Source organism: Trachypithecus francoisi, unplaced genomic scaffold, assembly GCF_009764315.1.
Source record: "Trachypithecus francoisi isolate TF-2019V2 unplaced genomic scaffold, Tfra_2.0 Lachesis_group13, whole genome shotgun sequence".
NCBI lineage: Eukaryota > Metazoa > Chordata > Mammalia > Primates > Cercopithecidae > Trachypithecus > Trachypithecus francoisi.
In genome coordinates this window covers 12709245-12721524 of record NW_022681458.1, presented here as the reverse complement: position 1 = coordinate 12721524, position 12280 = coordinate 12709245, and the positions used below count along the sequence as shown (strand labels likewise).

Below are 12280 nucleotides of genomic sequence, written 5' to 3'. Positions count from 1 at the left end.
AGGTTGGGCCATACAAAATTGCCTATATTTGATCATTTGTGATCTGTAGAAAAGACAATTTAATATGTTAAATTTCCCAATAGTTATTCTAGAAATAATTGTGAAATGAGTCAGATTATGTTAAAATTTTACATTCTTATTTGTAAATGTATACATTGATGTATACATTACACGTTTATACATATGTATACACACGCAAAATATATATGCTAATGAAGTCATTTAGAATTAAAGATTAGTTTTTATTTTTATTTTTATTTTTTTTTGAGACAGACTATTGCTCTGCAGCCCAGGCTGGAGTGCAGTGGCATGATCTTGGCTCACTGCAACCTCTGCCTCCCGGGTTCAAGCAATTCTCTTGTCTCAGCCTCCCGAGTAGCTGGGACTATAGTCACCTGCCACCACACCCAGCTAACTTTTGTATTTTAATAGAGTCGGGGTTTCACCATATTGCTGAGGCTGGTCTCGATTTCCTGACCTCAGGTGATCCACCCGCCTCGGACTCCCAAAGTGCTGGGATTACAGGCGTGAGCCACCACACCCAGCACCAGTTTTAATTTTTTGAGTAGACATCGAGGCCCAAACAGCCCTTTCAGTTCAGTAGCTTCTAGATGGGATTTTTTTTTTTTTTTAAAGAAATAAATGTGACCACCTATTTTCCAGGGAAATAACTGTAGCTGAGATAACAGATCATAAATCCCTAACTCTCTAGGAATGGTAATACCTGTACGGAATTATTTTCTGTGACTGTATGCTTGCTGATAATATTCTTCTGTAGAGTAATATTAGTGATAGAGATCTTTATTTTGAGTGCATGAAGTGTGCCAGGGACTGCTGTAAACATTTCACATCTATTAATTCATTGAGTCCTCGCTTCAATCTTGCAAAATAGATAATACTATTTTCTTCATTTTTCACATGAGGAAATTGAGACATGAAGTAAAGTCATTTGCTCAAGATCACACAAGTAATGATGCAACTGGCTGTTAAATTCAGGCAGTCTGGATTCAATTCTTTTAAATACCACGCAACCTTGTATCGGTAAACATATATGTATTTTAAAAAATTAGAATAAGCTAAAAGTTATTTACCCCTGTAAAAGGTACAGATTATGATGAAGCATTTATAATTTGGAGTTACAGAGTTCAACAGAGTATACCTAAGGCTTGGAGACCTCTTTTATAAATCAATTTATAAACTATTAGCTCTTTTATGAATAACTTGAAATCATTTTGAATTACAGTGCATTAGTTTCCTTCATCAAAAAGTGGAATTTATAGCACCAATACCTTTGCAGGAATTTATAAGAGGAGAAAGAATAATAGATCATACAACATGTACTAATAAGAATCCTTAATTAATTAGAAAGTTTTTCACATTTGGTTATGAATGAATGTATGGAAATACTTTTGTAAAATTATATTTAATGCTACCTTTCTGTTATAAGTATATTTTTAGTACAGATATTTGTTCATTTCTCTAATACTTGAAAACTAAAAACTTATACAAAAGTCACAAAGCAGAGAATTATTAATGCTGCTTAACTGGGTATATATATATACACACATACATATATGTGTATATATATGCATGTATATAATGTATATTACATATATACACAATACATACACATAAACAATATGCTTAGTAACAGAATTTGTGTTAATTTACATCTATAACTTTTTTATAATTTAATATTTTTGCAATAAATGAAATAACTCAGTGTGATTGCTTCTGAATTGGGATGAGAAAAAACATATACTACCCTGGAATTCAGCATCAAATAGTGACAAAAGCATTAGATGGGGAACTAGGATTGTGGGCATTTTACTTCAAGTTTTGGGGCCTTAGTGCTGATTGGCTGGAAAAATGAGGTCGTCAGATTCTATGATTTTATGTTGTTCAAGGGTTCTTGCAAGTATCTTAGAGCATAATTTTTTTTTAATCAGCTCTTAAGTCTATGTTCTAGAAAATACAATTCTGTTTTTCTTAGTAAAAGAATCCCAGCATACCCTTTGTTTTATGGAAATATCAAAAGCAAAACAGCCCTAAAATTTTCTTAGATACAGATTTGGTAACTTAATATAATATGGTGACTCGTTCAAAACCCATGAACATTTTTCTGAAAGGAGATGCAAGAACCTGTCATTCATGGCCAAGTTTAAGAAGGAGTACTGGAGAAAAGTCTTGGGTTGAGGTAGTAAGGCAGTGGAGGCTTATAATTTTCTATGCCTGAATTTTCTCATCATTTCCATAAATTAAAAATTTAATGTTATCAAGGCTTACTTGGGAAAGCTAACTGTGGATCATTTTGTTGTTTGTTTTTATTGTTGTTCCTACTTTAGGAAGAGAGCTTAAAATTTCCAATTAAATGAGTGTTCAAGTTCAACAGTCAAGAACAAAGTGGCATAAGCCAAGGTTACCTTCTTGCAGGCAGTGATGGAGTTCCCCGAGCCGCCTCCTGAGCTGCCACAGCCTCTGCCCTGCTGCGGTCCCAAAATGTCATACATCCGTGATGACTCCAAGTTGCTGTTTGTGACCCAAAACACAAAAACACATTCCAGTGAGTCATCTCTATATTTAGAAATAAAGAATAAATCACAATGTGGTGTATCAAAAATCATCTTTTCAGATTGCATTAAACACTGCAAATCCCATTGCTGAAATGGATATTTCTTTGTTGCATACACTTTTATAATTGGTGGAACCACTATAGATGATCCTACTGTGACTGTAAAACTGCAACCCAATGCCTTCCACAGTGCTTTGAAGGACGTAATTGCATCTGTCTGACTACTAGCCTTGTTAGCATCTTTTTTTAAGCAAGTGGTTATAAAACCCAAATACATTTTTCTCAATTGTCACATTAATCCAGCTCTGAAAACATCAACACATAACAAATAGTCATTTTATTTTTTAAAGTGGAGGTAAAATATAATTTTAATTTGGACTCAGTATAGTGCCATTAAAAAAAAAGTGTAAACTTTAGAAAATGCAAGTAATCTCTTTATCATCTCTGTGGCTGGAGATAGCTCCTCAAATTCTCTGTCTCCAAAGTATAGACCTACATCCCCTGCCTCCTTGCCAGCTCTGTCAAATCTTGATGGGCTTGACTACACACAGAGTTGTATTAACATTTTTAAAATATTTAAAATTGGCTGAGCACAGTGGCTCACGCCTGTAATCCCAGCACTTTGGGAAGCTGAGGCAGGCGGATCATTTGAGATCTGGAGTTTGAGACCTGCCTGGCCAACACAGTGAAACCCTGTTGCTACTAAAAATACAAAAAAATTAGCCAGGCGTGGTGGCATGTGCCTGTAATCCCAGCTATTCAGGAGGCTGAGGTATGAGAATTGTTTGAATCTGGGTGGTGGAGCTCTCTGTGAGCTGAGATCATGCTACTGCACTCCAGCCTGAGTGACAGAGTGAGACCCTGTCTCAAAGCAAAACAAAACAAAACAAAACAAAACAAAACAAAACAAAACAATGCTGGGTGTGGTGGCTCACACCTGTAATCCCAGAACTTTGGGAGGCTGAGGTGGGTGGATTGCCTGAGCTCAGGAGTTTGAGACCAACCTGGGCAACACGGTGAAGCCCCCATCTCTCTTAAAATACAAAAAATTAGCGGGGCTTGGTGGCGCACACCTGTAGTCCCAGCTACTTGGGAGGCTGAGGCAGGAGAAGAGCTTGAACCCAGGAGGTGGAGGTTGCAGTCCAAGATGGTGCCACTGTACTCCAGCCTGGGCAAGAGAGTGAGACTGTGTCTCAAAAAACAAACAACAAACAAACAAACAAAATAAATAAATAAATAAAAAATAAAAAAATTGCTTTTATGTTTTCAAGACGTGATAAAAATGAAAATTATTATCAAATTTTTTAAATAATATGACTAGAAACTCAAAATTGAACCTCATTTAAATATAAAAACTCTCTAAATGTTATATGCATTTCTAAATATTTTTTTCTAAAAATATAATAATTTGGACTTTTAAAATGTACTGATAGCTTAAGTCTGTATGTTTAATTTTTGTTGTTGTTGTCCACACAGAACAATGTACAATTCATTAACATATACTTTTGGAATACGATCTGATAGTTCTGTATAAAATTTTCAGTGCAAAAGGTAGATGTTTTCTCTTAAAACAAGTGCCAAATAAAAGATCAGTTAAACAAACAATTTATTTCTAACTAACCTATAACTCTCATGTTTCAAGCACTAAATTAATCAATTTTCAATTAGCCGTAAGTCAAACAGGGCATTAGTGTAGCCTTTTGGCATTTCCATTATTATGGAATGACATTTTAAAAAATGACTACTGACTGTGCTGTGTAACAAATCATAGATTCAGGCAAAATCTGCACAGAGTAATTAAAATAAAATCTGTTTTGTTAGAATTTTTTATATATTACTTTTTGAGCAATTGTCACTTGAGGGCTAGAGTGAACCTAATGTACGTGAAAGGATAACATCCATATTATCTTTGCTTAGCTGAGGAAAGATAAAAAAAAGAAGGAAGGAAAGAAGGAAGGGAGGAAGGAAGGAAAGAAAAAGAGAAAGAGAGAAAGAAGATAAAAAGGAAGGAAGGAAGAAAGAGAAAGAAAGAGAGAGAGGGAGGGAGGGAGAAAAGGAAGGAAGAGAAAGGAAGGAAGGCAGGAGGGAGGGAGAAAGACAGAAGGAAGGAGGGAGGGAGAGAGAAAAAAGAAGGAAGAAAGGAAGGAAGGAAAGAAGGAAGGAAGGGAAGGAGGGAGGGAAGGAGGAAGGGAGAAAGGGAAGAAGGAAGGAAGGAAAGAAAGAAAGAAGGAAAGAAAGAGAGGAAGAAAGCAAGAAAAAGAAATTAGCTACATTTCCTGGCTGCCAATCTCGACCTATTCTGCCACATAGCCTTTCTGAGTCTTAGTCTCATCATTTATAAATGACATGTTTGGACTAAAGTCTGTGGTTCCCTCACAGCTCTGGAAGTCACCTGGCAAAATATCAGAGATGACCTAGTTTTCAGCCCCTGTCTTTACAGGTTTCCTACAATGTGGGCCTATAACTTTTTAGGCTGCCATTTACTTCAAACCCAAGCGTGGACATCTCTCTGAATGCTTTCTTGTCCACAGGACAGTTTGGCTTTTACCAAAAGGCCAAACGGCTATTACTGTTAGGGTCCAAATAGTTTACATGTGGACGATAAGGCCATGCACCAAGCTAATTTTGATCTATAAAAACTTGACTTCTAAGTCAAGTTATATGACTCCTACTAGGAGCCAGCCAAGGCCCTGTGTACAGTTCAGGGAGACAGGACATAGGGTCCCACAGCTCTGTGTCCTATTGCTACTGTGTCCTCCAGGCAGCTTTGATGGGCTAGTAGATCTATTCCATGTAGGCCATCCCTAGACTTACTGCCAGTGCTAAGACATCTCCTGTGATTTTTAGAGGCTAGAGATGGCAGGAGTAGGAAATGGGCAAAGTGAGAAGTAAGGCTGGCACAGACCTCAGGCTGCTCCTTCCAGATATGAAACATTGTAGAAAGATCACTTTGAGTCCGGGCGCAGAGGCTCACACCTGTAATTCCAGCACTTTGGGAGGCCGAGGCGGGCAGATCACCTGAGATCAGGAGTTCAAGACCAGCCTGACCAACATGGAGAAACCCGTCTCTACTAAAAGTACAAAATTAGCTGGGCATGGTGGTGTATGCCTGTAATCCCAGCTACTCAGGAGGCTGAGGCAGGAGAATCGCTTCAATCTGGGAGGCAGAGGTTGTGGTGGGCCAAGATCGCGCCATTGCTCTCCAGCCTGGGCAACAAGAGCAAAACTCCGTCTCAAAAACAAAAAACAAAACAAAACAAAACAAAACAAACAAACAAAAAGCAAAAAAGCACTTCAACAGCCTCTGGTCACTCTGGAAGGAAATCACATCTAACTTGGGAAGAGATAGTTAGGTCCAAATTTGGGGTAATGTAAAAATAGAGAAAACTAAAAGGTCAGCCTTGAAAATTACATATTTGCCCGTAAAGCACTTTTATTTATAGCTTTAGATAGACAACCTGCTACAGTACTTTTTATGCACTCAAAAGTTTAAGAACTGCTGAGCTCATCTAATAGGAGGAAGTAATGACAAGTCTACCCACAGATATCTTGGTATGAAAGTTTTTCTGCCTCTAAGATGACTGTAAAATCCTAGTTGAAAACGAAGGTATGGAAGGGAATTAGAAAGTTTTTTTGCTTGCCTGCAAGGCTGATGCCATTTGTTCTAATGTTAAGCCTGTATAGCATTAACAAATAAATTTAACTATATATATGCACATATATATTTGTTCATTGTTGTGAGTATTAAATGAGGTAGTTGAGTCACATGGTGGGGCAAAAATTAATGCATTATTAGATGACGAGTGTAATGCAGCTCCACTGCACCCACATTTAAAACAAATGCATCTTCTGAAACACATTGTATATCGTTTTAATGATGCCTAATATCAAAGAAAATGTAGGTAGGCTTATGTTTTAAAGCACCTGATGTAGGTGTGCATTTCCGATAGGTGACTTTACAACATGGCCCAATCTGTTCCCATACCTTTTGGATGGAGAGAGAATTTTTAGAGTATTTACAATAATGCTGTCCTTGATCTTTAGAGAAGCAGAACATTTGCTGTCACAGGATGAGGCAGAGATGGCAGTGATATGAAACTCATGCATGTATTAAAATGAGCTGAAATTGACATTAAACGAATTGCTGTCAAGAGACGGGACAGCTTTATAACTTGCTCCTAATGGGTAAGGAGGCAAATTCTTCCCTGGGACATTTTCCTTTGATTTTGACAAGTGTTGACAATATTTATTAAACACGACCTTTCAAACTGGTTTCCTGCTGAAACTGTGAAGTGTGTTTCAATGAGGATGTAGATAAAGACGGGAAAGAAGGTATGAAGCCGAATTTGAAGTAGTGATGTTAAACCAGATTTCTATAAAGCAGCTTTCTTTATAGAACAGTTTCATATATTAATAAATGAGATGCTATGTTGCCACCGTATTGCTACCACTGCAGTGACTCATGCAATATGATTAAGTAGGTCACATTAATAGTGAAAATAGCCTAGGGAATATCCAGTTATTTCCCTAGAGAGAGTTGTATTCAGTTACTGGAAACTGAGTTGTCCATACATTGCGTTGCAAAGTTTGGTCCATGGACCAGCAGCACTGGTGTCACTTGGGAGCTTGTTGGACACCCAGAAACTCAGAACTACTGAATCAGAATCTGCATATTGACATTAAACTTAGGTAATTTATACATCCATTAGCGTTTGAGAAATGCTTATATAACATATTCAATTGAATTCACATTCCATTTGCTGTGGGACATCATTGTGATACTGAGAAAAATAGATCAGAGTAAAAGCGATTGGGCAAACATAGATAAAGAGGCCTGGGTGTAATAGCCTCATGATATTACTTCGGTTAGGAATATTCTACCTAGTCCTCACCTTCCCTTCTTGATAAATCCTACTCTATCCTTTGGGTCTCAGCTTATAAATTACCTCTGGCACCTCCCTTCTCCCTTCCCCTTGCCAAGGAGGCCACTTCTCCTCTCCCACATACCCCCACGCACACACAAACACACTTACACTCCTGCCTCGTTCCCACCCACATATTCCCACCCCACTCCAACTCAGGAAGTGAGAGAGACACTCTTCTTGTGTATTCCAACAGCACTCTGAGCCATATCTTGCTTTAGCACTTGTCCAAAAGCCACATAATTTTGTAATATTTGTCTCTTTCCACTTTAGGCTGTATGTTCTAAAAGGGCAGGGGATCACTTAGGACACAGGACAGTGCCAGTCAGTGGGAGATGCCCAACAAGCTCGTACTGAGGTTGTTTGTTCTTATCTTTCTGGGCATCCTGATTAACCTCAAAAGATTAGGCACAAACAAGCGTTTGAATTGAGTGTTAAATTTTCTGCAGTACTGACAGATGGTGAGATAAGCCACATCTGAGAAGATAATTTAAAGAATTTCCCAGGATAGTTCTAATGAAAAGAGATTCTGCTGTTATGCTTGCTAAAATGTCAAGTAAACACAGGGTAAAGTTAAACCATTTTAACAGATTTCTTAAAGATAAGATTGGCTCTTGTCTTCTCCCTCCTTAAAGAATCCTCTTGGTAAAATGTAGTAATTATAATTCATTTGATTGTCTCAACCCTATTAGGAATATCTGCTCTTGAGCTTCATATGAAATCCTTTAATCTCAACACCAGAAAAAAAGTAAAACTCAGAGCTACCAGAAGAGATCTTGAGCAAGGAATTGAGTTGTTGTCATTAAAATCAATTTAACAACATATGACAACCAAAAATTGAGAGGATTTTAAAATATTCAAGCAGATTTTAAACAGTTCAAAATGAAGATTCTCTCAAGTGAATGTTCTTATTTTACCCTCATCCAAAGTAATTTACCTGTTACATGAAGCCCAGAAGTTTAGGTCAATTTTTCAAAAACTGACTTGTTTAAAACATCACGTGAGGGGTTAGTGTCTTCTATCTTCCTCTTCTATCCAGTCTTGACAAAGACTCTTTTCTTAACCAAACTTTCCTCAAGCTCCTTTGAGACATCTTCTCAGCTAAGCCTGGACCTTGGCCTCTGAGCCAGTTGTAGAGAAGAATCCTGCTATGACTTAGACTTGGATGTTTAGAAAGAATTCTCACATCCAAATATCTGATCAACTTCCTCATCTGCCCACTTTTGATAACAAAGTCCTTGGCCTGTCTACTAAGCAGCCTGTTAGGACAGTTTAGCAAAAATCCCCTACTGTGTGGTTTTTGTTTTTTGCTTTTTTTTGAGACAGAGTGTCACTCTGTCACCCAGGCTGGAGTGCAGTGGCGTGATCTCTGCTCACTGCAATTTCTGCCTCTTAGGTTCAAGTGATTCTCCTGTCCTACAGGCACACACCACTGTGTCCGGCTAATTTTTTTTTTTTTTTTTGTATTTTTAGTAGAGGCAGGGTTTCACCATGTTGGTCAGGCTGGTCTCGAACTCCTGACCTTGTGATCCAACCACCTTGGCCTCCCAAAGTGCTGGGATTTCAGGCGTGAGCCACAGCTCCTGGCTGGAATCCCCTACTGTTGACATCCCTTCTTAGTAATTTTCTGTCCACTCACCCCTTCACTCTGCCTGTGGGGTATAAATACCCACTAGTCCCTGCTGTATTAGGAGTTAACCTCAGTTCTGCACTGACAGCTCTCTCTCCTACTGCAATAGCTTGCATAACATCTGTTTTACCAATGTAAATATGCATCCAGTGCAAAATTTTTCATTTACTGCTGTGCACATGTTTCTGGTTTCATTTCCTAGATAAGAAGTTTATGTTTTTTCTTTCTTTCCTAGGTCGGACATGTCATGTCATTCATTCAAATTAAATATGTCACCAACTCATTGGTAGCTGAAAGACCTACAAAATCATCATTTATTCTGTAGGATTTTAGAAAATGTGTCATAGGAAACCATTATCAAACCTTGAAAATATTTAGAAGCTATCATTGTATGTCCTGTTTCAATACTTAAAGGTGGCTCCATAGCTGGAAAATAAATCCCAGCCTTCTTAATCTCCTAGACCAGTAAAATAAAAATAACCAAGGCAGTAATGATGTTATAAAGGGCCCAACCTTTAATTTTCCCAAATAAACTTCAAGAAAACCCTTTATATTTCTGTTTTAACCACGATTCTTCAAATAAAGGGCTTTGTAACAGTGTAGCGAGAAACTGTGATGTATTATCCAGGAATAATTATCCAGGATTTCTTTTCAAGAAAAGATGGGTGAGAAAATTTTATTACAGTTTTTGTCTTCAGATTGGTGAAAATGTTGTTGCAGACCTGAGTGTGGGTTTCACTTTTTGAGGTATTGGTAAGTGGCAATAAACAAAATAAAACAGGTCATTCATTATTAATCATAAAACAAGTGTCCTATTCTTAGAAGAAAGAATGGCTTCAAATTTAACTATCCTCTAGTTCAGTCTTGATTATTAAAAGAAGATGAAAAACAAAGACACTATTTAGTATTGTTATTTCATTTGCAATGTAATTTGTAAAAATCAACAGCAGATAAATTCCCTATTTTCAGTTCTGAAATCTTTTCTCAACAATAGCCAGTATAATGTTTTCTCTAAAACATTATGTTGAATATTGTTCAATTAATACTTTTTTAATTTAGGCAATGCTGTCTATCAGATATATGCAGTAAAATGTGAAATCTCTTCTTAAGCAGCTACTATATAAAATATCTGGATTATAGTAGAAAAGGCAATCAAATGGTAAACTTCCTAATGGAAGAAAACAGCTGTACTTCCAAACAGAAAGTTATTGGAGATCATATAACAATATAAATAACACCTACTGAACAATCTGTGCTTTGTAAATTGATATATTATCTCTCATTAAGGAGACAATAACAAGTTATTTCCTATGGTTTGATCACTGTGCAGATTTACTAGTTTTATATCTTTAAAAGCTCTTTCACAATCTCAGGCTTTCCCAAGACCCCAACTATAATCCCTCATTCTGAAAAAGGATCAATCAAGTGAGCATGATGACTTAGCCTTTTTCTCTTTTCTCTTTCATTTTTAATGAAGGCTATGGGGGAATTTTTTCAAAACGTGTGTCCTACAAATAATGTGTATAAAAACATTATTCTAATGTAAGATAGAAAGTACACATTCCTGCTGCTAAGTTAATTTTGCATGAATATGTGCATATTTTTACATGAATACCACTAGATGGTTACTATAGAAATATTTATCCCTAGAGTTCTTTATTTCCTTCCTCCCTTCCTTCCTCCCTCCCTCCCTCCCTCCTTCCTTCCTTCCTTCCTTCCTTCCTCCATTCCTCCTCTCCTCCCTCCCTCCCTCCCTCCCTCCTCTCCTCCCCTCCCCTCCCCTCCCCTCCCTTCCTTTCCTTTCCTTCCTTCTTTCTTTTGAGACAGAGTCTCGCTCTTTTGCCTAGGCTCTTGGAGTGCAGTGGCGTGACCTCAGCTCACTGCAACCTCCACCTCCTGGGTTCAAAGCGATTCTCCTGACTCAGCCTCCCAAGTAGCTGATATCACAGGCACCCACCACCATGCCCAGCTAATTTTTGTATTTTGTATTGAAACATGGGGTTTCCCCATGTTGGCCAGGCTGGTCTCAATCTCCTGATCTCAGGTGATGCGCCCGCTTTGGCCTCTCAAAGTGTTGGGATTACAGGCGTGAGCCACTGCACCCGGCCTAGAGTTATTTATTTCTAAAAAAAAAATAGGTATCTATTTTTCAGATAGTCAAAGCACACTATGTGTATCACTGCATTCTGCTAAATCTAGACCGTAGTTCAGGTACACTCAGAATGTTTGTTACCATACTTGCTTCATATTCCTGTGTTCTTCCATCAAACCACTTGGGCAGGTGCCTTACTCTGATATATAATCTTCTTTATATGACTTCTAACAGAATTTACCCTCATTTAATACATAGCAGGTACTGAGCACTCTAGAGTGTGCTTTACATACTAATTTTATTATACCCATTTTATAGACGAGAAACTGAGGATTGATGAGGTTAACATGTAATCCAAGTGATATAGTTTTGATATGTGTCCCCTCCCAAATCTCATGTTGAATTATAATCCCCAGTATTAGAAGTGAGGCATGGTGGGAAGTGATTGGATCATGGGGGTGGATTTCTCATGAATGGCTTAGCACCATTTCCTTGGTGCCATCCTTGTAATAGTGAGTGACTTCTCCTGAGACCTGGCTGTTTAAAAGTGGGTGGCACCTCCCTCTCACTCTCTTCTGCTTTTGCCATGGGACATGCCCACTCCCTCTTTGTCTCCCATCATGATTGGAAGCTTCCAGAGGCCTCCCCAGAAGCCGATGCCAGTGTTATGCTTCTTATACAGCCTGCAGAACCATGAGCCAATTAAACCTCTCTTTTGATAAATTTCCCAGTCTCGGGTATTTCTTTATAGCAAAAGAACAGCCTAATACGACAAGATTATATTGCTGCCAAATAACAGATCTAAGATTTCAGTTGCTGCTGTCAACACCATGTTATTTTCCACTGTGATCTCTAACACTCCTTTTAATTCTTTGCTTCTGTGACCATGTCATCTAAATGAGTCTAAATAAAGCCAGTTCCTAGTGTGCTGGCATTCAAGAATCTAAGGGCAAGTTCTATTTCTACTAGTTACTAGAGAGATGGAGTTGGATCTGTTACTCAACCCGCTCTAAACCTTAGTTTTCTCACCTGTAAAACGCAGATAACAGAGGCTTTGTAATGAG

The 12280-nt window shown here is 38.0% G+C and overlaps 1 protein-coding gene across 1 annotated transcript in view; it reads right to left on the bottom strand.

Moving 5' to 3' along the window:
- The window catches only part of SPHKAP (SPHK1 interactor, AKAP domain containing), a 217942-nt gene that overhangs the window by 158951 nt on the left and 46711 nt on the right, over window positions 1-12280 (bottom strand). Inside the window, 1 exon segment of the mRNA XM_033229965.1 lies at window positions 2424-2529. Within this exon segment, the coding sequence (XP_033085856.1) occupies window positions 2424-2529 (106 nt within the window).